At 49.5% G+C, this 27,786-nt stretch overlaps 1 protein-coding gene across 3 annotated transcripts in view; it reads left to right on the top strand.

Moving 5' to 3' along the window:
* The window catches only part of PRRC2C (proline rich coiled-coil 2C), a 1,522,187-nt gene that overhangs the window by 101,173 nt on the left and 1,393,228 nt on the right, over positions 1-27,786 (top strand). For all 3 annotated transcript variants that reach the window (XM_078642844.1, XM_078642853.1, XM_078642862.1), the window contains one exon: positions 25,049-25,194. In XM_078642844.1, the coding sequence (XP_078498970.1) occupies positions 25,049-25,194 (146 nt within the window). The remainder of the gene's footprint in view (positions 1-25,048; positions 25,195-27,786) is intronic.

Here is a 27,786-nt window from a genome sequence, read left to right as displayed (position 1 = left end):
CACAACTGGCTGCTTGACAGCTGGGGCAAGGTGGTGTAATCACCCTTTGCTTTAGATATAGTATACCTATATCTAACCCTAAAAATGGACACACAGATCTCCTATCAGTCACTCCTATGGCAGGCCTTGACAATCCTGAAGGCAGAGTGCTTGGAATCGTGTGAGATAGTGCTCTGGCATGAGCTGAGCCTGTCTGCGGCTTTCGGGATCCATCCCATAGCCGTTTCCATGATATCGCATACCATATACTCTTAAGTGCATTATAATCCTCGCGGTTATATGCCAACTCTGGTATCGCTTTATCAAAACATGTCGAGTAAGGTGTCATACGAATTGGAATACTAACCCCTCGCCAATTCTGGCGACGGGGTTAGCATTCCACCCTTCTAGAGGGACACGACATGTATGTAACCTGTAACCCCGGTTAAAGTCAGACAGAGCCTTAGCATCCACAAAATGGATGCTGCCACCGAGACACAAGTCTGCCCTCCTGCTGCTGGGAGTCCTCCCAGAGCAGGAGGCAAGGACAAAGGGTTTCCTGCCAGGGGCGGTGCCAGCACCGTCCCAGACAGGGTTTTGTGTATTCCAGGTAGGCAGGGCTACAGAGGAAGGTGACTGCAAGTGGCACCCCGGTGCTCACTGTGCATAGGCCGGCTGAAACCAGTTCCAGGGGCACTCCAGCCCCTGGCCTGGGGAAAGCCCGCCAAAGGAGAGGGGTGTAACCACCCCCCTCCTGGTCCCACCCATAGGGCAGGACTTGGTCGCGTGCCAGCCCCCTTTTCCAAGATAAAGGTAGGAGCAGGCCCCCTTCCAAATTAGATCATCTTTGGAATCAAGACACGACTTTCTACGAAAGGACATCAAGATTTCTTCTTCAACATTCTCCCTTGTGACTAAGGAGTAGTCACCCTGCATCCGCAGGCACCATCTTAAGAACACTGCGGTCTGCTGTAAGTCCTTCCTCCGGAATCTGACTGCCCAGCTCGACGAGAACCGGCTTCCTTGGCACCTCTGACCTCTACCCACCTCTACAGCCAAGCTGAGAACCGTGGGTGCGACGAGACCTCGAGGGACCGGCCATCTGCAAGACTGCACAACTTCTTTCCAGCACGACCGCCGAGGGATCCTCTGGTGAGTGCTTTGGGGTCCGAGAAGCCCCGACCCTGAGCAGCTCCAGCACCGAAGTTCAGCCTCCCAGCATCTCCACGATCTGCGTGGGGCCCTTCTGCTTTTGGCTGCTCACCGCGTTGTTTGGCTACTACCCCGCTGGCTTGTGGCCTTCTTAACGACGCCCGACGACATCACTGCTGCTGGTCTGGTTGCTCCAGACTGGCCCTTGCTCCCTTCCAAGAGAGGAGCATCCCGGACCCTCCTGGTCCACTCCAGACGCCATTGTAGGTCCACCGCGTGGGCTTGAATTTGCCAAGACTTGTTGCCCCAATCCTGGGTCCAGCGACGTCGACAGCATCATCCATCGTGGGACAGCTCGTACCTCCATCCTGGTCGCCGACAACGCCTCCTGGTCCGTGAGACTGCAGAGCACAGCGTCGCCCACTCACCTAGTCGAGGTGACTACCATCCGGTGCCCTCCTGGTGCCCCCTGACTACTGGCTAGTAGTCACGAACTTGATCCCCTCTGCTTTCAGGTGTCATCTATCTTCGATCCAGGCTTGGATCACTCGAACAATCTTCACTGGTCGCCTGCCAGCAACTCCTTTCCTTCAGGCTCCTGGTTCGTCAACGAAGAATCCCGACGTCTTTTCAGACCTATGCAGCTGCAGCCCCTGGGCTAGGTAACTTCGGCATTTTGGTGCCCCAGCATAGCCTCACTATCCAAGGGTCCAGATCCACTTTCGTTTTTGACCTACCTAGTCGGGTTCGCCCGAGAACACTAACTTTGTGAATACTAGCTTCCATAGGCTTTTTCCCGCCTTACGCGTGAGAGTTCCCACTCTGCACGTGGTGTCCCTAGGCCTCCTGCTCCTAACCTGAGTGTTCAGTATTGTAGGCCTAGCGTTTCTAAAGCCTCTGAGAATCGTTACTTACCTGCTAGTAATTCGCATCCCACTTTTAGAGTATATGGTTTTTCGTGCCCCTCGGGCATTTGTGTAAATTGTGCGACTTGAAGTATTTTTATAAGAGTTTTGTTGTGTGCTTAGCTCCCTGTCTCATAAAGAGCCAGGGTAGTCTTGTTATAAATAAATACACTGTTTATTTTCATAACAACTTGTGTGGTGTCCTTTCACTGGGTGTTCAAGGGGTAATGTGATGGTAAAACAGCTGGCTTAACACGCCCTCTAGAGTCTTAGCCTTAGACTGCTCGTATCCATGCTACTAGGATAGCTGGTCTATAAGGTTGACTTACAACCAATCATCAATAAGGGTTGTTTGGACTGATACATAGTGATCACTAGAATAGTGATCACTGCATATCAGGCCAACTTCTCACAGCCGCCCCACTGCAACTAAAGAGTCTCCACCAAGAACTCGAACCCTTGGTATGACGGCAGACTCAATGAAGACAGGCGGGCTATGCGAATGGCAGAGCGCACATGGAGATCTGATCCCTCATCACTGCATCGCAAAACGCTCAAGAACAAGAGAAATGCCTACTTTAGGAAAATCCAGCGCGCGAAATCAGACTTCTTTAGCCTACAGCTGGACCAAGCAAAAAACAGACCAAGAAAACTGTTCGAGCTAGTCAAAACTCAAACCAAGACGCAAACCTTACAATCAAACAGCACGACAAGCGATATCCCACACTGTGAAGACTTTTCTGCTTTTTTTAAGCTAAAGACCGACAACATAAGAAGCGACCTCCTCAATGATGTAAGCCGATACCCTAGCCACATCAGAATGCCTAACACTCAACCTAAAAATAACGCATCATGGACGTCCTTCGACACCTACTCGGAAGAAGCAATACACAAACTGCTCGGCACTTTGAAGCCCTCTAACCACCTCACAGACCCCCTACCTGCTAATGCTGTAAAAGACTTCACCCCCTTGCTCCTTCCACTCTGGACTAAAATCATTAACAGCTCCCTGCAACAAGGTCTCATCCCAGACTCCCTTAAGGTGGGGCAAGTCACGCCCATACTCAAGAAACCTACAGCTGACCCGTCTGACCTAAACAATTACCGCCCTATCACCAATATCCCCACCTTGGCCAAACTGCTGGAAAAATGTGTACAACTCCAACTAACAAAACACATTGACCAGTTTGACCTCCTCAACCCTCATCAATCAGGCTTCCGAGCGAAACATAGCACGGAAACGGCCATGACACACATAATTGATGACGCCCTCCAAATCCTTGATCGCAATGATTCCTGCCTCCTCATCCTTCTTGACCTCTCCTCCGCTTTTGACACGGTCACACATGAGAACCTACTGGAGCTGCTAAACACTAGAATGGGTTTATCCGGGACCGTTCTCAAATGGTTCACTTCCTTCCTACACAACTGGTCTCAGAAGTTCAAGATCAACAATGTGCTGTCCCCACCTGTGCCAGTAGACTTAGGCGTCCCACAAGGATCTTCCCTTTCACCCACACTGTTCAACCTTGTCATGGAACCACTCGCCACCTTGCTCCAAGCATCCAATGTTCACTTCCACATGTATGCCGATGACACTCAACTTTACCTAAAGGTACAATCCCCGGAAGATATCAAACTTCTGAACTACACACTTAGAAACACAGAATCGTGGTTGGCCGACAATCACCTCAAACTAAATGCTCTGAAAACTGAGTTCCTTCTGATCTCGCCTCCTGCGAAAATTACCACCACCCAAATCTGGCTCAATCACCTAACAGCACTCAATGTCCGACCCACCATCGTGGATTCTGCGAAATCCTTAGGCATCACACTTGACGCCAAGCTCGACATGCAACAGCACATTAGCAAAGCTACGAAAGGAGCTAATTTCCAAATCAACACATTGAGGAAACTTAAACCCTTCCTCCCAGCCAAAGACTTCCAAACTGCAGTACAAGCCCTAGTCATCCCCCGCATAGACTATGGAATTGTGGCCCTCAGCGGACTCCCTCTATCAACAACCGCACCCCTAAAAGCCTCCTTGAACGCTGCCGCGAGACTCATTACTGGCTCAAGGAAACACTCACATATATCCCCTGACTTCAAATCCCTGAAATGGCTGCCCTTTGAAGCCAGAATACAGCTGAAAATTGCCTTCTGATAGATACATCTGCCGTGTGGATTCCTCACCTTGTGAATACCCCTTGCATCAGCAACATTCGGAAATTCTTTTTTCGTAGCCTTGCGCCGACGTGGACTCCTGACGTCATAGAGACACGACCTCGCTCGCGACTCCGCTGACGTCACCGACGCCTATAATAGGCCCACGCCGGCGTGATGACATCAGTTCCCTTTTTTCCGCGTCGTCGACGCTAACGGTTTCGGGATACTCTGTAGCCTTAGTACAGTGTTACTTTATTTCCTCGATTCTCCATTCTCGGGTATTTGTGTTCTATTGTCATGTCGACAAAGAAGACCGGGTTTAAGCCTTGCAGAGAATGTGGGAAGATGATGTCCGTTACGGACCCTCACCAGGACTGCATCTGGTGTTTAAGTTCGGATCATGACGTCGATGGATGTTCATCGTGTCAAAAGATGAATCCGAAGGCTCTCCGTGAAAGAGAATCCAAGCTTCTTGTGGCCAGGATTAAGGCGAGTAAGGTGAAAAGATCATCGAAGCACTCGAAGAAGTCGGTCTCGGGAGGCGTCGGCTTCGAAGTCTTCGTCCGGTCACACCTCTGGTTCTCACAAGAAGCACAAGAAAAGGAGGCATGGTTCCCATCATTCTAGATCGAAGTCTCCCAAGAGGATGAGGTCGAAGGTGATTCCTCTTCAGGTGTCGGATCGAGAAGGTGAGGCTTCGCCTTCGGAGTCGGTGGTCCAGTCTCCGATTCCAGTTGCGGATCCGTCCCCGGCTCCATCTCCGGCTCCGGAGGACACAGTTGGGGTTCCTGTTGAGGAGGAGGTTTCGAATCCTGTTGAGGAGACCGATTCGAACGTGCCACGAGGTCGACCTGAGCATCCACCATTCCCGGCTCCAGGTCAGGACCCCTCTGCGTTTTTAAACGCGATGTATGGTGTCTTCTCGAGGTCGTGGTACCCCTCTGGAGCACCTTCGGGTCCCTTGGGTCCAATGGCTTTCAATTTGGGTGTTCCACACTCATATGCTCCGGCATCCTTCATGCCGTATATGCCGGCTCCGACTCCGTTGTACCAAGCTCCACCGAGGTCGACGCCGGTGTCGACGCCGGCTCGGCCGAAGTCGACGACTCCGGTCCCGGCGTCACCGGCTCCTTTGGATTCTATGGGGCGGCCTTCCAAGCCCTCGGATTCGGTTCTGAAGTCGACTCCGGAGCCGTCGAATTCGGCTTTGGATTCGACCGCACTTCGAGTGAAGATGAGATCTCGTAGAGAAGCTCAACGACTTCTGGGTGAACAGAGGGTTGATGAATCATCTTCTGAAGTGGAGGAAGGTGAGCTGGAGGGGAGTTGTTTTGAAGACCTGGCGGATGCTAGTGGTCTCGAGTTTTCTCCAGAGTGGTCGTTGCCTTCAGGACCTGATGCTCCCTCCAGGGATGTTCAACCTTATCATGTTGTCATGAAGAAGGCAGCAGGACTTTTGGGTTTGATTTTGCCTTCTGTCGAGTTTAAGTCGAACTTGTTAACAGAGGTCCTCCATTCTCCAAGCTCGTCGGTGGAACCTTTGCTACCATTTAATGACGCTTTAAAGGATCCCATCATGGAGGTTTGGAAGAAGCCCTTTTCTGCTCCTGCAGTTTCGAAAAGTGTGGCAAGGAGGTAGAGTGGCTCCTGAGGATCCTGCTTTCTTATCTTCTCATCCTTCCCCTGAGAGTTTGGTAATTCAGGCCGCTTGCTCTATAAAAGTCTGTTGGGGCTTTTCCGCAAGTACCTGCCGACAAAGAGGCCAAGAAGAAGGATCAAGTGGCGAAAAAGTTTTTTTCTTCGGCCAGTATGGCTTTGAAGTCTTCTAACGCCACTTGCCTTATGGGAAGATACATTCATGCTCTTATGGACTCTATGCGTTCATTGGTCCCTAAGGTTCCTGAGGAAAGTAGAAAAGACTTTGAAGAAGCTTTGTCTGACTCTCAGGCGGCGGCTCGTCAGGTCATCCAAAGTGGACTTGATACTACGGATTTTGTGGCAAGGATCATGGGCACGGCGGTTGCCACGAGGCGTTCAGCCTGGTTAAAGTCTTCTGATTTTTCAACTGATGTGCAGTCTGCATTGTTGGATTTGCCCTTCGATGGTGTGGGGCTTTTTGGAAAGAAAGCAGACACGGCCTTGGAAAGATTCAAGGACAGCAGGGCAACTGCTAGGTCTCTTGGCCTTCAGGTCAGGGGCGCAACGACCAGATAATTTAGATGATTTGGCCGCTCTTCTTTTCGGTCGTATAGACAAGGCCAGCAGCAGCAGAATACCTTTATATAGGTCTTACAGAGGAAAGCAGAGGGCACGTCCTTGAGGGCGTCAAGCCTCCTCCTCCTCCACCTCTTCCAACCTCCCAGCCACAGAAAAGCTGCCCTAGATCCGCCATTCAAGATCATGTAGGCCCAGTGGGGGGTCGGCTTACCCACTTTCTACGAGATTGGGAATCAGTTACATCAGATCTTTGGGTTCTCAATCTCGTAGAAAATGGGTATGCCCTTCCCTTTCGGGAATTCCCTCCCAATTACCCTCCTTGCCAGGGGTATTGCTCAGAGGAACATCTGTTACTCCTTCAGGAGGAAGTCCAAACTCTATTGAGAAAAGGTGCGATAGAGGTGATCCCAGAGCAGGAAAGGGGTCAGGGATGCTACTCCCGGTATTTCCTGATTCCCAAGAAGGATGGCAGGCTTCGTCCAATCCTAGATCTCAGGATCTTGAATTTTTATCTGAAGCAGGAGAAATTCAAGATGCTCACCCTTGCTCAGGTTCTTCAGGCTCTGCTGGAAGAAGACTGGATGGTGTCGCTAGACTTGCAGGATGCGTATTTTCATATTCCGATCCTGAAGTCGCACAGGAGGTATCTCCGTTTTACGGTGGGGTCGCAGCACTACCAGTTTGCGGTCCTTCCGTTTGGACTTACTACTGCACCTCGAGTTTTCACCAAGGTGATGGCAGTGGTGGCGGCGCATCTCAGAAGATCGGGGATTCCTGTATTCCCGTATCTGGACGACTGGCTGATCAAAGCGGAGTCGTCCGAGAGAGTGCTTCATCATCTGCAGGAGACAACACTGTTGTTGTTCAGGTTGGGTTTTTCGATAAACGTACCAAGTCTCACCTGGTGCCCTCCCAGCGCAACCTGTTCATAGGTGCTGTACTGGACACGACTGTATGTCGTACATTCCCTCCCCCTCAAAGGATTCGCGACATACAGGAGATGATTCCTTTATTCTTCAATGGAGTGGTTGTTCCAGTCCTGAAGGTCCTCCGCCTGCTCGGTCTGATGGCTTCTTGCATTCTGTTGGTCAGTCATGCATGCTGGCACATGAGGGCACTCCAGTGGTGCCTCCGCAGGCAGTGCTATCAACACAACGGAGATCTCAGGGAGTCAGTGAGGATCCCCAGAGAAGCTGCAGCGGATCTGTCTTGGTGGGGCGTGGAAGGCAATCTGTCTCAAGGAAAGCCTTTTCATCTGCCTCCATCAGTGGCCTCAGTGATAACGGATGCATCCACTCTCGGGTGGGGTGCTCATCTGGGGGATCTGGAGGTCAAGGGCCTTTGCTCTCCAGAGGAAAGGTTGCTTCACATCAACCTTTTAGAATTGCGGGCGATACGTTTGGCACAAAAGGCCTTCCTTCCTTCCCTTCGCGGTCGGTCAGTCCAAGTCCTGACGGACAACACGACTGCGATGTGGTACATCAACAAGCAGGGAGGAGTGGGGTCGCAGTGTCTCTGCAGAGAGGCTCTGCGTCTCTGGTCCTGGGTTCAGGACCATCAGATTTGTCTGATGGCAAATCATCTGGCCGGGGTGTTGAACGTTCGTGCAGACCGTCTCAGTCGGCAGTTCTCTGCCGACCACGAGTGGAGGCTTCACCCGGGGGTGGTTCACGACATCTTTCAGATGTGGGGGACTCCTCGGGTGGACCTGTTCGCCACTCGCGAGAATGCTCACTGCCTGTCATTCTGCAGTCTCCAGTATCCGATGCAAGGAGCCTTGGGGGATGCGTTTCAGTTGAGTTGGAGAGGTCAACTCCTTTACGCGTTTCCTCCCATACCCTTGATTCCTCGGGTTCTGAGGAAGATTCGGCAAGACAGGGCCCAAGTCATATTGGTCTCCCCGGATTGGCCAAGAAGGGTGTGGTACACAGATCTTCTCCACCTCTCCTCGTGCCCGCCGCTCCGTCTCCCTTACAGGGCAGACCTCCTCTCTAAGATGGAGGGGCAGGTTCTACACCCCCACCTCCAGACATTGCACCTTCATGCCTGGAGATTGAGCGGGGCAACCTGATTTCCTTTTCCCTCCCATCTGACGTTGTGGATGTCATCTTGTCAGCCAGGCGTGACTCCACTAAGTCCATCTATTCTTATAGATGGGCGAAATTTGTCTCGTGGTGTGGGGAAAGGTCTATTGATCCTTTGAAGGCCCATTTGTCTCACGTTCTCCAGTTTGCCCTTTCTCTGGCTCAGCAGGGTCTTGCTGTTGCCACGGTGAAAGGTTATCTTTCTGCGCTGTCAGCTTTTCTCTGTTTGCCTGACCAGCCTTCTCTTTTTAAGTCACCTGTGGTTTTAAGGTTTTTAAAGGGACTTATAAATATGTTTCCTCCTGTCCCTTTTATTGTGCCTCAGTGGGACTTGAATCTGGTCTTGACCTTTTTGATGGGTGCTCCTTTCGAGCCTCTCCACAAATGTCCCTTGAGGCTTCTTACCCTTAAAACGGTCTTCCTCGTTGCAATAACCTCGGCAAGGAGGGTAAGTGAGCTTCAAGCTCTTTGTCACAAGCCCCCTTTCTTGTCCATACATGCTGATCGAATGGTTCTCAGGACCAGGGCTGCTTTTCTGCCTAAGGTGGTAACTCCCTTCCACCTAGGGCAGTCCATTACTTTACCTTCCTTCTATCCTCCCCCTCACCCTTCTAAGGAGGAAGAGAGACTGCACCGTCTGGACCCTAAGAGGGCGGTGTCCTTTTACTTGGACAGATCCAAGGACTTTCGTTTGGAAGACCAGCTCTTCGTTGGATTTGCTGGCTGCAAGAAAGGAAGAGCGGTCCATAAGAGAACTTTGTCGAGATGGATCGTCCTCTGCATAAAGATCTGCTACTCTTTGGCCGGTAAGGAACCACCAGAGGGTAAAAGGGCTCATTCTACTAGAGCTATGTCTTCTACCTCAGCATTGGCCAGAGGTGTGCCTGTAGAAGATATTTGTAGAGCGGCGACTTGGTCTTCCCTCCACACTTTCGCGAAGCATTACTGCTTAGACTCCGAAGTGAGGAGGGACGGTCACTTTGCGCGCTCTGTCCTTCAGGATTTCCTGGTCTAGAAGAGTGGACACCCTCCTCCGGGAGTGGGGACTGCTGTGGGACTCTATTCACAAGGTGAGGAATCCACACGGCAGATGTATCTATCAGAAGAACAAGTTACTTACCTTCGGTAACGCTTTTTCTGGTAGATACTATATCTGCCTGTGGATTCCTCACTGACCCACCCGCCTCCCCGTTGTCCACTCTTCTATGCCGGAGTTACTGTAATGTAATGTATGTTCGAGGCATGTGGGCTGCTAAATTCATATCTTAGCATTAGATCACCGCCTAGTGTTGGGTCCGGATGATCGCACATTGTTGTCCTGGAAGAGTCTTCGAAGTATCCTGAGATAGGTGGCTCCTCCCCTGGACTACAGTGCGCATGGGCATCGGCTCCATCCTCAGATTGTTTTTTTCCGCCATTGGGTTCGGATGCGGTCTCGACTTCTCTCTGTCGGACCCGAGTAAAACTTACTTTTTAAGACCAAAAGGTCTTATATTTTATAGCGTCGGTATTGTTTGCGCACGGTCTCGAGTTCTTCCAACTCTTGGAGTCGGATTCAGCGGAGTTTTTCACTCTTCGGACGTCGATGCCTTCTCATCGCGACACGACCGCTACTTTCAAGCATGGAGCGGAGTCCGTTTAAGTACTGTCCGCTCTGTGGGTCTAAGTACCCACATATAGACCTGCACCCGGTCTGTAACAAATGCCTTTCACCGGACCATGACGACGGCAAGTGCAAGGCTTGCGCTCAGTTCCGGTCAAAGAAAACTCTTAAGCTCCGGCGCGCGGTGCGCCTGGAGGCCAGACAAGCGGCCCCGGATCCTGAAAACATCTTCGGCGACCAAGAAGAAGATGAACAGGGTCATCATCTCCAGATATCCCCACCCGAAACGGAGGTCGAGGCGGATCCGGCGGACGACGACGGAGTCGCGGGTCAAGGCCTTGAATACGTCGACGAGGTAGGGGACGTCTAAGAAATTTATGGGGCCGCGGAAGATAGCTCAGGGGACGAGCTATGCCCCGAAGGTTTCGAAGATCACGATCGGGTCACGGGATCGCCAGTCGGCCTTACCCAAGACCCCGTGCCGCAAGCCACGGCCCGCCATCAGGCCCGGCCACGGACATACTTGCTGAGCAGGCCACATCGAAACCAAAACCGAAACCTACAGTGTCGACTACACCTAAAATGGCCGACCCGAAAACGAAACCGAAACTTATGGATTCCAGCGTCCCTAAAATGGCGGCCGGCACACAGAAAACTACTGCACCCGCCGCCGCATCGGCTCCGTCGACCTCCGGTCCGCAGAAGTCGAAGAAGCCGGTCGATTCCAAAGGGTCAAAATCGGCGCAAGAGGAGGGATCCTCTACAAAAGGTCGGCACGGATCGACCGCGGCGACACCGTCTAAGCACGCCAAGGCCAGCGGCACGGCTCCGGTTACGCCTGGGACTCCGTTGGTCGGTCGCGTAGTGGACGCGGAACAGACGAAGGCGCATGGATCGACAGCTGGCACATCTGCGCATCGATCCAAGGACTCTGGGTCGGCGACAACTGCATCGGCGTCCAAACCTAAGAAAGGCCACCATGACGTCGGATCCGAGGGGAAGGTCAAAACACCCTCGTCAGCGCCAAAAGACACTGTGAGTGAAGCGTCCCCCATCGCCGCTTCGCTACAGAGAATCAGGGACAAGGCCGCTGCTATGTCGGCTCCGTTGCCGTCGCCTCAGACGCCGACGGACGCTCCGGCAAAGCCTAAGAGTAAGCTTCTCTTCCTTCTGCCGCCGAAAGAGGCTCCGAAGGCTTTTTCCACGAAATCGACGCCAAAGAAGTCGGATTCTTCTACGGCAGGTGCACCTTCAGGTCGAGAACTCGAATCAGAGGGCGATTCGGAGCACTTCATCGACGCCAACACAGGCAAATTAACCCTATACAAAAGGAGGATCACTTCGGAGCCTCTGGACTCCTATGTCATCCCACTAAAGAAGAAAAGGGTGCCTCAGGACGCTTCTAACCTGATAGAGCCTATCCAGCCTACTCCCTCACCAGACCAATCTGAGGGTGAGGGATATGATGAACAGGACCAATACACCTTCCCCATCAATGAACCAGATGCACATCCAGATGCATATGATGACATTGGTGACCAAGGCACCCAGAGTGTGGGGCAAGATCCACAACCATTCAGTGCACGTGCATCCCCAACAGAGGATTCTGCAGGTTTTCATGCACTAATTGAGAGGGCAGCTGCTAATCATGATGTGGACATGCATGCTGACCCGGTTGAAGAAGACTTTCTCTTTGACACGTTTTCAGTCTCTGAGAGGACTGTAAAGACACTGCCTATGCTCAAGGGAGTCCTCAAACATGCTGCGGACATCTTTAAGGAACCCACTAGGGCGAGAGTGGTCAATCCACGTATTGAAAAAAAGTACAGACCAGCACCTGCAGACCCTGCATACATTCGGGGACAGTTGCCGCTAGACTCCCTGGTGGTCGCCAATGCCCGCAAACGGGCCAACTCCCAAACAACGGGTGAAGCTCCTCCCCCGGATAAGGAGTCCAAAGTGCTAGAGGCAGGGGGCAAAAGAGTAGCTGCACAGGCTGCCAACTTTTGGCGTATTTCTAATACACAAGCACTCTTAGCACGTTACGATAGGGCGCATTATGACACCCTAGAACAGATTGTACAACACCTGCCTCCAAAGTTTCAAGAGGGCACAAAACTGCTTATAGAGGAAGGAAAATTGATCTCCAACGCAGCCATCAAGTGTGCGCTTGACGCCGCAGACACAGCAGCTAGGGCGATCAACACTAGCGTCATGCTAAGACAGGCTTGGCTCCGCATATCTGGGTTTAAACCTGATATTCAGACAACCATCCTTAATCAGCCAGTCAATCCTGATCGACTGTTTGGTCCAGATGTTGACACCACCCTCGAAAAGATAAAAAAGGACACAGAAACTGCTAAGTCCATGGGGGCCCTACAGTCACAACAGTTTCGTGGCAACAATTTTCGTCGCTCAGGTGCACGTGGAGTCACCAGAGGACAAATGGGTCAACAATCTCAATTCTCAAAAGGTGGAGCACAATCCTCGTTCACAAAACAGAACAAGGGAGGTTACAGAAATAACAGCAACAGAGGTCGCGGCAGAGGAAACAGCTCCCGCTCCTCTACCCCAAGCAAACAGTGACTCTCTGTCACTGCCCCCCGACCACTTAACACCTGTCGGGGGGAGACTGCAGCAGTTCCTGCCCGTCTGGAGAAACATCACCACAGACAGGTGGGTGCGTCAACTAGTCCAGTATGGTTATTGCCTAGAGTTGAAATCCACTCCACCCAACATCCCGCCAAGGCAAAGGCCTATGTCCGCAGAGCACTTGCACTTATTGCAGCAGGAGGTAGTGGTGATGCTGCAAAAAGGCGCAATCGAGCTCGTGCCAGTGGAGGAGGAAGGCACAGGGGTGTATTCCCTGTACTTCCTTATCCCAAAGAAGGACGGATCTCTCAGACCCATTCTGGATCTACGTCCCCTAAACCTGTATATACTGTCAGAACATTTCCATATGCTCACACTGCAACAGATTCTTCCCTTATTAAACCAGGGGGATTTCTTAGCAACCTTAGACCTCAAGGATGCTTATTTCCACATACCACTACACCCGTCCCACAGAAAATACCTCAGGTTCACTATCCAAGGCAAACATTATCAGTTCAAAGTCCTACCCTTCGGAGTCACCACAGCCCCAAGGGTGTTTACAAAGTGTCTGGCGACAGTAGCGGCGCACCTCAGGAGGCAGGGCATCCATGTCTACCCCTACCTGGACGACTGGCTCGTTCAAGCCAAGTCAGAACAACAGTGTGCCGCGGACATGTCGACTACCATTCACCTCCTTCACGATCTAGGTTTCTCGTTGAACTACCCAAAGTCGCACCTTCAACCGGCGCATGTCCGGCAGTTTCTAGGCGCGACGATCAATACCCTAACAGCCGTGGCTCAACCAAACCAAGTCAGGATAGACAGCATGCAGTCTCTGATCCAGAAGTTCAGATCACAACACTCACTTCCAGCGAGTGTGTTCATGCAGTTGATAGGCATGATGCCTCCTGCATCTTCATAGTCCCTCACGCACGGCTACATATGCGCCCGCTCCAGGAGTGCTTAGCAAATCAGTGGACACAGGCTCAGGGACAATTGACAGACCTAGTGTTGGTTACCAGTCGGGCATACGACTCTCTGCATTGGTGGACTCCACACAACCTTTGCAAGGGCCGACTGTTCCAGGAGCCAGTGCCACAGATTACCCTGACAACGGACGCATCTCTCCAGGGATGGGGAGCTCATCTGCTCAATTACACTGTGCAGGGACTATGGACGACGCAGCAACAGAAGATGCACATCAACTATCTGGAACTGATGGCAATCTTCATGGCGATCAAGTCCTTCATTGTACATCTGTGCAACAAGGTAGTGTTGGTCCGGACGGACAACATGACCGCGATGTACTACATTCAAAAGCAGGGGGGCACCCACTCGCCACAGCTGTCTCATCTGGCTCAGGGCATGTGGAAGTGGGCCATTCAGAGGAACATCTTCCTCATGGCAGAACACCTCCCGGGCAAGGACAATCTAATGCTGGATCTGCTCAGCAGACACAGCCATCAAATGCACGAGTGGGAGTTACACCCATCTGTACTCCACCCGTACTTCCAGCAGTGGGGTCATCCGGAGATAGACCTGTTTGCAACAAAAGAAAACGCAAAATGCCAACACTTTGCCGCCAGGTTCCCTCACCCACAGTCGCAGGGTAATGCGATATGGATGAACTGGTCAGGCAAATTTGCGTACGCTTTTCCGCCAGCCCCTCTGATACCGCTGGTGGCAAGGAAGCTAAGGCAGCACGCGATGACTCTCATCCTAGTTGCTCCAACGTGGGCGCGCCAAGCATGGTACACCACGTTCCTCGAACTCTCAGTGGTGCCGCATCAAAGACTGCGCCTCACGCCCAGACTTTTGACGCAGAACCATGGAGAAATTCAGCATCCAGATCCGCAACAGCTCAACCTGGCGATCTGGCTCCTGAAGTCCTAGAGTTCGGATACCTTAACTTACCTCCAGAATGCATGAACATCATCAAGGAGGCAAGGAAGCCAACTACCAGAGCATGCTATGCTGCAAAATGGAAGCGTTTTGTCATTTACTGTACGGCTAATGACATCACCCCGCTAGATGCATCTATCCCTAACATAATTTGTTATCTGCTACATCTGTACAAGTGCAATCTAGCGTACACTTCCATTCGGATACATCTATCCGCCATCGCAGCATATCTTCAGAATAGGCAGCACCTCTCTGTCTTCAGAGTGCCGGCCATCAAAGCTTTCCTTGAAGGTCTGAAACGAGTCATTCCCCCAAGAACACCGCCAGCTCCGGTGTGGAACCTCAATGTGGTCCTCACCAGACTGATGGGACCACCATTTGAACCACTGCACTCGTGTGAACTCCAGTTCCTAACGTGGAAAGTGGCTTTCCTAATTGCTATTACGTCACTGAGGCGTGTTAGTGAGCTGCAAGCGCTCACAATCCAAGAGCCATTCATTCAGATTCATCCAAATAGGGTAGTACTACGTACTAACCCCAGGTGCTCGGCCAGAGCTACCATCCGCAATCTGCACTGGCTGCCAATTGAATCCCGCATCCATTTTAAAACCCTCACCACGGCATTCAAAATTCTTAACTCGGACTGCCCTGAACTCCTACGCCCGCTCCTTGTTCCCTACACCCCTCAGCGTACTCTACGCTCTTTAGGACAACACCTTGTGACAGTCCCCCGTTCCAAGCTGTGTAGAATGGGTGGACGTTCCTTCAAGGTCTTGGGGGCAAGACTGTGGAACTCCCTGCCTCTACACATCCGCACCCTAACCAACTTAACTGCCTTTCGGAAAGAATTAAAAACGCATCTCTTTTCCCTTATCTAGTCCTCTGTTGGTTATCCTCCTTCACCCCTCAGGTACTGGTTGGGTTAGCGCCGGGACGCCCCGTTGCTGGGGCAGCTGTTTGCGCTTTAAAAACTGGATAACATAACATAACATAACATTCCTTCCGAAGGTGGTGTCACAGTTTCATCTCAACCAAACTATTGACTTACCGGCATTCTTCCAAAACCCACAAACGGTGGCGGAAAGAATGCTCCATACGTTAGACGTACGGAGGGCGTTGATGTACTACATTGACAGAACACAACACTTTAGGAAAACAAAACAACTTTTTGTTGCCTTCTCACCACAACACAAAGGCAACCCTATTTCCAAAGCAGGAATAGCCAGGTGGATTGTTAAGTGCATCCAAATATGTTATCAAAAGGCCAAGCGCACTCTAACGATACCCCCAAGGGCGCACTCCACACGCAAATTGGGGGCATCCATGGCTTTCCTAGGAAACATTCCTTTAGAGGATATTTGCAGAGCAGCCACGTGGATTACACCACATACCTTTACAAAACACTACTGTGTTGATGTACATTCCAAGCAGCAAGCTGCTGTAGGACAGGCTGTTCTCAAGACACTTTTTCAAGTTTCTGCAGCTGGCACGGGCAACCGCCGCTGATGGAGGGACTGCTATGTATTCTATGCTAAGATATGAATTTAGCAGCCCACATGCCTCGAACTGAATATGCTACTTACCAGTATGCATCTGTTCTTGGCATGTAGGGCTGCTAACATTCATATCGCCCACCCTCCTCCCCGGTGCCTGTCGCAGCTGCAGATATACTATTGTATTCAATCATTAGCATGGACATCCTTTGCACTTTTCACTCCATCTTCTGCCACAATGGCGAAAAACAATCTGAGGATGGAGCCGATGCCCATGTGCACTGTAGTCCAGGGGAGGAGCCACCTATCTCAGGATACTTCGAAGACTCTTCCAGGACAACAATGTGCGATCATCCGGACCCAACACTAGGCGGCGATCTAATGCTAAGATATGAATGTTAGCAGCCCTACATGCCAAGAACAGATGCATACTGGTAAGTAGCATATTCAATATATTTTGTTGTCAAGGAAATGTTCCAATTGCTTTCCTGCTTTTGCTTAACACTGTGTTTTGCCTTGATTATTGTGTACTATGTATACTTGTATATTTCTACTGTCATTGGTCCGTCCGTGTGCCTCGATGGCACGGAAAAAAGGGCGGAACTGATGTCATCACGCCGGCGTGGGCCTATTATAGGCGTCGGTGACATCAGCGGAGTCGCGAGCTAGGTCGTGTCTCTGACGTCAGGAGTCCACGTCGGCGCGAGGCTACGAAAAAAGAATTTCCGAATGTTGCTGACGCAAGGGGTATTCACAAGGTGAGGAATCCACAGGCAGATATAGTATCTACCAGAAAAAGCGTTACCGAAGGTAAGTAACTTGTTCGTTATGACACACTCGGCCTTACACCACAAGGCACCCAACTACCTCACTCAAAAGTTGTCTATATCAGGAGGTTCGAGATCCAATAGAAGTACAAAAAGTCTACTCCTGAAACCTCGCAGATTCCGGAAGGAAAAAACCTACAAACGCTCCTTCTCAGGAATGGCACCCAGGATCTGGAATGCACTCCCTCCTGAAACCAGGCTTATCTCCTCCACTGCATTCTTCAAGAAAGAGGTGAAAGCCATCCTTTTGGCCAAGTTCACCTGAACTTTACTGTTTGGTGGTTCAGAGACTTTGCACCGCTTTTGTATCATTGGTTACCTGACTGTCTAATGATATTCTATTCTTACATGATTGTGACCTATTATGCTACTCTCTTACTACCTATTCTATTGTTCACACTAGTTTGTTGAATCACCCTCTTGATGTCCCCACCCCCGTTCTTTCTTCTTCATTAGCTGTGCAAGGGTGCACCTTGTTCTGGTATTCACCATGGAACTGGGAAAAGTATAGATTTTAAAAGATTTTAACTGCAGACATATACAGGCATTCCATAGCCCTGGCCTATTCATTTGCAGAGGATATGCTGGAGTGACACAGCATGAACCAGTAACGACAGAAAATGTTATGTTATTTTGGTTCTTCTATAGCGCAACAGCTACTCCAGAAGGAGTGTCCCGGCGCTTTGGCGAAGGAAACCTTCAAAACGGCAACACAACACGACAGCAAAGGAAAATGGCAAGCCTATCTGGTAAAAAGCCAAGTTTTTAAAGCCTTTCTAAAGGACAAAAGACAGGGAATCTGTCTGAGGAAAAGCGGGAGCTCATTCCATGCACGGGGAGCCAAATGGTGAAAAGAGCGACCGCCCTGTCTAGCTCGTTTGATGGCCGGGACTACCATTTTAGACAGGGAAGCAGACCGTAAGGCTCTGTTTGGTTTATAGAGAGCCAAACGTTTCCTCATGTATCTGGGACCAATGGCATGAAGAGCTTTGAAAGTCAGCGTCAGGCTCTTAAACTGAACTCTCTTGGCTATGGGAAGCCAATGCAGCTCTTGCAGCAGTACAGAGGCACTTGCACGTCTAGGGAGCCCGTAGATGGCGCGGGCTGCTGAATTTTGGACTACTTGAAGCCGCCTCACCAGGTACTTGGGAAGCCCCAGATAGAGGGCATTCGCGTAGTCCAATCTGGACCCTACAAGTGCTTGAACAATGATCCGTCTGTGTTTGATGGATATCAGGGGCAAAAATTTTCTAAGCATCCGAAGGATGCCAAAACATTTCCCCGAAAGGCTAGATATTTGGGGCCCATAAGAAAGATCATTGTCAATCATAATACCCAAATTTTTGGCTTTTACGCTTGCCTTAGCAGGTGGAAACAAATCCTGAGGCCACCAACTTTTCCAATCTGGCTCAGAAGCAAAACCAAAAAAAAGCAGCTCCGATTTATCGGAGTTGCATTTTAGACCATGCTCCCTGAACCAGCCGAAGACCGCCTCTAAACAGCTTCTGATGCGGCTCCCGTCAAACACCTCGTTCCTGTTATGGGTAAACAGGAGTTGGGTGTCGTCGGCATAGGACACGATCTGGGCGCCGAAGGACTCCGCTACCTCTGCAAGGGGGGCCAAAAAGATGTTAAAAAGCAGGGGGCTAAGAATAGACCCCTGGGGGACTCCCACTTCCAGAGGTGCTATAACTGCGGAGTGAGGAGGCGCCCAGATCGTTTGTCGGCGGTCGGCTAAGAAGGATTTAAGCCAGTTCCACACCGTCCCCCGCAGACCACATTCCCAGAGACGTATTAGGAGGGTTTCGTGGGGAACGGTGTTGAACGCCGCCGACAAGTCCAACATGACCAACATGGCCTTTCCTCCCGCATCCAACACCTCTCTGATGGCGACAGTGACTTCGAGCAACGCGGTCTCCGTGCTGTAGTTTGCACGAAAACCGGATTGGGTATTGTGCAACAGATCGTTCTCTTCGATGTAGTCCGAGATCGCTCTGTGCACATGTCTTTCTGCCACCTTCGCCAAGGCAGGAAGGAGAGATATAGGCCGATAATTGGCATGAACAGTGGAGTCTAAAGTTGGTTTTTTTAGGAGTGGCAAAATAAGCGCACCTTTCCACGCCGAGGGAACCACACCGGAAGACAGAGAAGCATTAAGAATGGAGTTGATAGGACCATTTAAGACTGGGGCTATTTTCTTAAGGCAGGAGACCGGGCAAGGGTCCAAAGGTGAGCCAGACTTTAGCCCAGTAAGAAGGGCTAACGAAGAATCAGGGCTTAGCGGGGGAAATTCGCAAAGAGTGGGGGCCACAGCTGGGTTAGTGAGGGAAAGAGCACCCGTTTGATCCACCTTAGTACCATTGGAGTAACTGGCAAGGGACTCTTGAATAATCGTTATTTTGTTAACGAAATAGTGTGCCAATTCCGTCAGCCAAGATTTTGAATGGGTTGTAGTCGTCAAACTTGTAAGTTCTGCAGGCTGCATTTTTAATGTTTATGTAAAATCAGCATCTTCTACTTTATTTGCTCTATATTAATGCCCTTGCTATGCATACCTGTTAGAAATTGGGTCTCTAGTTGGCAGAGGTATGCGCCCTGTCTAAGTAGGGACCTCAATCCTAGTCGGGTTAAGTCTAAAATCACTATAAATTAACAGGTGTTCGCCCTCTGGTAGCTTGGCACAGAGCAGGCAGGCTTAACTTAGGAGGCCATGTGTAAAGTATTTGTGGAATACTTAAACAGTAAAACTGTGGAAGCCCACACACAAATATTCCAAACCAGGTTAGAAAAATCGAGCTTCATTTAATAAACCAAACAAGATCAAAATGACACAACTCCAATAAGTAGAACCAGAGTTATTAAGTTTTAAAGAATATCTGCAAATAGTGCTTAAAAGCATAAAGCGCCAACCGAGGTTATCTTGTTGCACTTGACTGGGGTAGATCCAAAAGTTCAGGCCGACTGTGATGAAGCGTTGGTCGTATACAGGGAACAACCTTGTCCCGCTGAAAAAGTACCTTAGTTGGAGGATGCGTGGAGTGTGCAATGCGAGGAACAGGAAGGCGATGGGTCGTATCAAAGCCGTGCCCTCTGGGATGCGGCGCTGTGCAGCACTTGGATGTAGGTGATGAGTCCTCCTCAAGTCAAGCAGCCGGCGATGTCCCTGAAGCAGGTGATGCATCACCTCCAATGGCGATACTTCAGTTCTGACCTTCTAGGGCCCTGGACTGTATTGGCACCACCTGGCAGGGTAGGAGTCACAGAATGCAGAGTCATGGTGCTGTTGCATGTTTGCTGGAAGTTTTTGATGGCCCTGAGACTTTAGAAAAGGAGGCAAGCAGACCAGCCCTTTGAGTGGGTCTGGGTTAAAGTATTTAATGCCCATTCTTTCTCACTGAGGCATAGAGGGCAGCAGGCATGTCAGCACAGTAGAAAAGCAGTTCTTCCAGAGCAGCAGTCCAGCAGAGTGGCAGTCCTTCAGCAGCACAGCAGTCCTTCCTCTTGGCAGAGTAGCCACAGGTCCAGAAGTGTGCTGAGTTGGTAGGGTCAGATTCCAGGTCTTATACACAGTGGTGCCTTTGAAGTGGGAGAGACTTCAGTGAGGGGCTTTGAAGAGCACAGAGGTCCTTCCTTTCCTATCTCCAGAGTCACTAAAGGAGATTAAGAAGTTCTTTGTGTGGTGACAGGTGTGAGAAGTTGGCCTGATGTGCAGTGTTCACTATTCTAGTGATCACTATATATCAGTCCAAACAACCCTTATTGATGATTGGTTGTAAGTCAACCTTATAGACCAGCTATCCTAGTAGCATGGATACGAGCAGTCTAAGGCTAAGACTCTAGAGGGCGTGTTAAGCCAGCTGTTTTACCATCACATTACCCCTTGAACACCCAGTGAAAGGACACCACACAAGTGTTATGAAAATAAACAGTGTATTTATTAGAATCACAACAACCCTGTACTCTTTATGAGGACAGGGTGCTAGGCACACAACAAAACTCTTACGAAAATACTTAAGTTAGCACGTTATACACAAATGCCCGAGGGGCACGAAAAACCATATACTTAAAAAGTGGAATGCGAAATTACTAGCAGGTAAGTACAGTACTAATAGGCTTTGGACTCGCTAGGACTTGACTATAGAATCGTTAGATTACTTCTAGGAGACCTAGGGGACTCGGGTGCAGAGTGTGCACTCTCACGCGGGATGCGGGACAAAGTCTATGGGAGCTAGTAAAGGCAAAGTTAGTGTTTACGGGCGAACCCGACCTGGTAGGAAGAAAACGACAGTGGATCCTGACCCTAGGATAGTGAGGCTATGCTGGGACACCGAAGTGCCGAAGTTACCTAGCCCAGGGGCTGCAGCTGCATAGGTCTGAAAAGACGTCGGGAATCTCGTTGCCGGACCAGGAGCCTGGAAGAAGGAAGTTGCTGGCAGGCGACCAGTGAAGGAAAGTTCGATGGATCCAAGCCTGGATCAAGGAAGAAGAAAACCTGAAAGCAGAGGGGACCAAGTTCTTGAATCACTAGCCAGTGATTAAGTGGGCACCAGGATGGCACCGGGCAAAGTCACCGCAGTCAGGTGAGTGGGCGCTGCTGGGCTCTGCAGTCTCTCGGACCAGGAGGCGTTGTCGGCGACCAGGATGGAGGTGCGAGCTGTCCCACGAAGGTTCTTGCTGTCGACGTCGCTGGACCCAGGATTGGGCAACAAGTCTTGGCAAATGCAAGGCCCACGCGGTGGACCTAAAATGGCGTCTTAGCCGGACCAGGAGGGTCCAGGGTACTTCTCCGATGGAGGGAAGCAAGGGCCAGTCTGGAGCAACCAGACTAGCAGCAGTGATGTCGTCGGGCGTCGTTCAGAAGGCCACAAGCCAGCGGGCTAGTAGCCAAACAACGCGGTGAGCAGCAAAAAGCAGAAGGGCCCCACGCAGATCGTGGAGATGCTGGGAGGCTGCACTTCGGTGCTGGAGCTGCTCAGGGTCGGGGCTTCTCGGACCCCAAAGCACTCACCAGGAAATTACTCGGCGGGCTTGCTGTGCAGAAGTCGTGCAGTCTTGAAGATGGCCGGTCCCTCGAGGTCTCGTCACACCCACGAATCTCAGCGTGACTGATGATGTAGGTAGAGGTCAGAGGTGCCAGGGAAGCCGGTTCTCGTCGAGCTGGACAGTCTTGATCCGGAGGAGAGACTTGCAGCAGACCGCAGTGTTCTTAAGATGGTGCCTGCGGATGCAGGGTGACTACTCCTTAGTCACAAGGGAGAAATCTTAGGAAGAAGTCTTGAGTTCCTTTCGTGGAAAGTAGTTTCAGGATTCAAAGATGATCTGATTTGGAAGGGGGCCAGTTCCTACCTTTATCCTGTAAAAAGGGGCTGGCACGCGACTAAGTCCTGCCCTAGGGGTGGGACTAGGAGGGGGGTGGTTACACCCACTTCCTTGGCGGGCTTTTCCCCAGCACAGGGTCTGGAGTGACCCTGGAACTGGTTCCATCCAGCCTATGCACAGTGAGGACAGGGGGGCCACGTGCAGTCACCTTCATCTAAAGCCCTACCTACAATACACAAAACCCTGTCTGGGACGGTGCTGGCGCCGCCCCTGGCAGGAAACCCTTTGTCCTTATCGCCTGCTCTGGGAGGACTCCCAGCAGCAGGAGGGCAGACTGGTGTCTCGGTGGCAGCATCCATTTTGTGGAGCTGAGGCTCTGTTTGACTTTAACCGGGGTTAGGGGTTACATACATGTCGTGTCCCTCTAGAAGGGTGGAATGCTAACCCCGTCGCCAGAATTGGCGAGGGGTTAGTATTCCAATTCGTATGACACCTTACTCGACATGTTTTGATAAAGCGATACCAGAGTTGGCATATAACCGCGAGGATTATAATGCACTTAAGAGTATATGGTATGCGATATCATGGAAACGGCTAAGGGATGGGGTCCCGAAAGCCGCAGACAGGCTCAGCTCATGCCAGAGCACCATCTCACACGATTCCAAGCACTCTGCCTTCAGGATTGTTAAGGCCTGCCATAGGAGTGACTGATAGGAGATCTGTGTGTCCATTTTTAGCGTTAGATATAGGTATACTATATCTAAAGCAAAGGGTGATTACACCACCTTGCCCCAGCTGTCAAGCAGCCAGTTGTGTCAGATTTGGATGGCCAGCCAGGGGTGGCATAATACATGCTGCAGCCCCTGGTAGGCCCTGGGTACACCTATGCCCTGGGTACCTAAGGTACACTGTACAGGGACTGGTAAGGTGACTCAGTATCCAATTTAGATATGTACCTAAGGTACATGGAATCCATTTTACAGAGAGAGCAGTAGGCCTGGGGTCCTGAATAGCAGGGCCCCAGGTCAACTAAGTCAGAAAACCAGCAAAACACCAGGCAAAAAGTTGGGGGCAACCATAGTCAGGGATCTACCTTCCTACAACAGGACACAGCCCATTCAGGTGTAAGTGCGAGATTGTGCCCAGTTTCTCCCTCCCATCCTACCCAGGATAGCCATCAGGATGCTGATGGCCCATCATTCACACTTGCGCTCCCTTGTGTGGCTGTCAACAGGGAATGCACAAGGCCCACCTGTCATATCCCAGGAGACAGACAGCAGGAACACAGAGCTTAAGGGCAGAAAAATGCTACCTTTCTAAAAGTAGCATTTTTATAGTTGTAATTATAAATCCAAATGTAGCCGTAAAAAGCATTAATTATTACAAAACCATATGTACCAATCCTGACAGATTTTCTAATCATGAATTATTCTAGTTGGATGTAATAAGAAATCACCAATGTTACCCTATTAAGGGGTAGGCCTCAAAATAGTGAAAAATGAATTTGGACATGTAAAGCTAAAAAGTATATATCATGCCTTTTTACTTGCACTGTACCCTGCCCTATGGCTACACCTAGGTCCTACCTTCGGGGTGACTTGTATGTAATAAAAGGAGAGTTTAAGGCTTAGCAAGGGGTTTTAAATGCCAATTTCACAAGACCGTATAACTGCACACACAGGCTCTGCAGCGGCAGGCCGACGACCTGTTTAAAGGGCTACTTAAGTGGGTCACACAGTCAGTGCGGTTGGCACACTAGTAGCATTTAATTTACAAGCCCTTGGCACATATAGTTGTATTTACTAGGGACTTCCAGGTAAATTAAATGTCATTTATGGTTAGGCCAATGTTACCATGTTTTAAGCAGAGAGCACATGCACTTTAGCACTGGTTAGCAGTGGTAAAGTGCCCAGACTCCTAAAGCACAAAAAAACTGAATTCAGCAAAATGGAGAGGAGGAAGGTAAACAGTTAGAGGTGACCCTGCAGAAATGGCCATTTTCAACAGTATCTTAGTAGAAGTGTGGTTGTAATCAGGGATTCATCCTCAGTACTGTATACTGCTATTGAACACTGATATGGGCTGGATCTGTGCAAAGGGACATTGGACAGTTCTGATAATTGCAGAGCGGATTGATTGTTAATAAGGGTCTCTTTGAATTTCACCTCCATCTAACAACTTGGTATTCGTATGGCAGGTGTGCAGAAAATTCCAAAGCAGGACATGCTTTGATGTGAGGATTATCTAGGCAATTAGTGTTACTTTAGGAGAGTACATATCTCTGAATGTACTCTCGCCCCACCAAGAAAGTCTGCAACACCTTTCCATGCCTGCTTTAGCGCAGATGCATTTAACTAAGCCACGTCCTTATGACTTTCTGAATGAATATTTGTAAAACAGTAGTTGAAAGTTGCAATTTACCCTTTTTATCCCCTTGGATTATTGTTCTTGTACAACTACATGGGAAGACGGTTTAGAAAATGTCTTAATGTATCTAATAAAGTGATTTTCAAAATGGAGCCAGTGATAAATTATATGGCAAACTTTCCATAAAAAAACCTGGTGTAGTCAGTCTTGTTTTTGCAGCTTATACAGTAGTGTGTTCTGTCTTCCTAATTTGTCATTGTATTCTAAAGTAATGGCAACCTGTGAATGCTCCTGTGTTCAGGCTGCTCTGTTGTTCGAATGCAGCCTGTATACATTTGTAATTGATGACATTCACTGAATAAAAGCAGAACAATCGAACTCCAGTTTACATTGGGTATATACAGAATTTGGTTCATGATTTGCTTTTCCCTTTTTCTTCTAGACTGACTGAGGCACCACCTTCACCTCCACCTCCACCTCCACCACCATCACCACCACCGCCACCAAAACCTCTCCTCCCTGTTCCACCAGAGGTACCTGCTGTTCCTAAATCGTGGGCCAGTACCAAGCCAGGTGGGAAAGGAGATGGTAAGAGTTACTTAGCTGCAGAACCTTTTGTTTGCACATAGCGTGAACTTTGGCGCAAACAGTATGGAAATTTGTAGAACTCTTGCTCTCCATTACGGAAAACCGGTGTTAATCTTAAATTCTAAAAAACAAATTATTTGATTTCATCCCGTACGAGTGATACTTTCTTTAGGATGTTCCTACACTTCAAAACTACAGCAAAGAAAAATTCACCTTGGATGGCAGGATCTTGCCCATGTGTCACTTCAAAATCAATTTTGCACTCCCTGTCACAAGTGGTCCCTTTCAACCCTTTTTCATTGCTTATGCTTCGCAGCTTTAAGATTTGTTATTATTGCAGTTACAGATTCATTCAAGTTACAAAAAAAGTAACTTCAAATTGAATTGGGGTACCCCCAGAAGAAAAATGGCTACGAAACAAAATTTATTTTTGGGCATATTGTACCATTTTAATTGTTCTAAATCATCCAGAGTCTGCATCGCCTATCAATGTTTAGCTCCTCTTATGAGCTTCAATGAAAGTGAAAAAACTTGTCAGGAGATTGCCTCCATCAAAATAAAACTGTGCTGTTTAAGTGAACAACATAATTAAAAGGCAATATTTAACTCCTACATGTAGATTGAAAAGAGACTGCATCTACTGCATTGCTATGAGGCCGAACTGTCAACAGTTGCACACACGGGTGATAAGTTCTGTACTGCTTTGTCAGAGTTCAATCGCACTTTGTGTCCTTGAAGCTTTTACTTCTGTTGCAGAAAACACATCAGCAACTGGCCTTATTGGAGGGTTTCAGCTGTGAATTACTGCGAGTCACAAGTGACTGAAAACAGGCTGGTCATTTTATGTTGTGGCATCTATCCAATTTGAGAGTCCTACCTTTGGAAGCAGAGGTAGCCGTAGGTATGCTTTTGCACTAATGGCATAACCTCAAGAAAGGAGCAGACAGAGGTAGCATAGGCACACTAGATTTTATATTTGGAGGGTATCCAGAAATGGTACCATGTTGTGAATCAACTGAGGCAGGTTTTAACTTAATTTACTGAAGCTACTCTTGTTTTCTGTGCCCAAAACAAATAGGCCGTTAAGGCCAAAGACATCGGTGGGAATCCTAGAGGCATCTGGTTCAAAATTCCAAAAAAAAGATCGCTGCGCTTTTTAATTGAAACATATGAAGTGCTTTTTGCCACTGAAATGTGGCAAAAAGTGTGATAGAAACGATTAGGCATTCCAGATAAATGTCAAAAATGGTGCTTGAGCTGAGAAATCAATGCTGCCTTTGATTCCCTTCCTGAACTCGTGCCTGATGAAAAAAGAAGTGTGCAAATGCTTTCTACTCAAGCAAAAATGATGACTCTTTTTCTGCCGTTATTTGGGTTCCAACTTGAGACAGAAAAATCTTGCTACTTCAAACATTAAATCCCTCATGACACAAGTGGTGCTATTAATCTATATTTGCAACTGTATTTTACTAGCGGATTAAATGCCAGTGACTGCAAAAGCAGTCGCTCCAAGGGCAGTGGTAAATCTTTAACCTGCTCCTCTGGAATTATACATATAATATTTAGTTATTTCTTACATTTAACTTGACATCCAATAAGGGGCCACCACCAGATCATTAAGTAATAGAGTAGATGTGCAATAACATTGAAGTCCTTGTCTGCTCAGCATTTAGGAACTCCCCAATCCTTATTTGCTGTGATGATCTAAAAAGGGGGGACACTGAAGACCACATCAAATATTTGAACACAAAAAATGAGCAACAGGTGTAATTAGGGGCATTGAATGTAGCTGAAATGCTAGCATGCAATATTCCATGTAATCCAGAGTTGCTCCTCTGGCCTTAGTTGTCTTACCGTGGTTGTTTTGATGTGCATAAATGTATATTACAGCTCAACGCTGGAAAGATAGAGATTCTTTCCTTGGGCAACCATTCAAATATCTGGTCAACTGAATGGTGGCTGAAGGAACTGGGTATAGTACCTGACTCCGAACCCAAAGTCAAGAATCTCGGCATTTGGGTGGATGAAAAACTGTCTTTCGACAGTAATGTGCTTCGGACTTGGTGCTAAGGGCTTGATGGTGTTAGGGCTTGACTACTGTAATGTCCTGTATCTTGGAGGAACACATGACAGGATCAACACTGCAGAGTGCTACGGCCCAGCTCATACTGAATTTGCCCAAGGCGTGTGTCAGTGAAGGCTGCGCTCAAGCAGCTTTACTGGCTCCCAGTAAGAGACAGATCCTTATTTAAAGTCTGTGCTACCTTTTACTAAGCCCGAACAACAAAAGCCAGCGATATTTGCAACCGTTTGTCAGAGCTATTGTACTGCCGAGGAACCATAGGTCGCCAGGGGAGATGCTGGCTATTGTTCCAGGGTCAAGAGGGTGCGTGTGGACGGGAGCTCATTCGATGTTGGACAGGCCCCATGAAGGGCTCGCTCCCTCCCCGCATGACAGGGCCCTGGTACCGGCCTTCCAGGTACTACCCGTAGAAGCAACCCCCAACCCGTCCCCCATGGGACGTCTGCTCCTGGGAATCCCTGTGTCCCTGGCCTGGGCCACTGTCAGCACCCTTGCCCGGGCCAGCCGCC

This window comes from Lissotriton helveticus, chromosome 1_1, assembly GCF_964261635.1.
Source record: "Lissotriton helveticus chromosome 1_1, aLisHel1.1, whole genome shotgun sequence".
NCBI classification, from domain to species: domain Eukaryota; kingdom Metazoa; phylum Chordata; class Amphibia; order Caudata; family Salamandridae; genus Lissotriton; species Lissotriton helveticus.
Note: the sequence above shows the minus strand (reverse complement) of the source record. Positions and strands in the feature narration are given on the sequence as shown.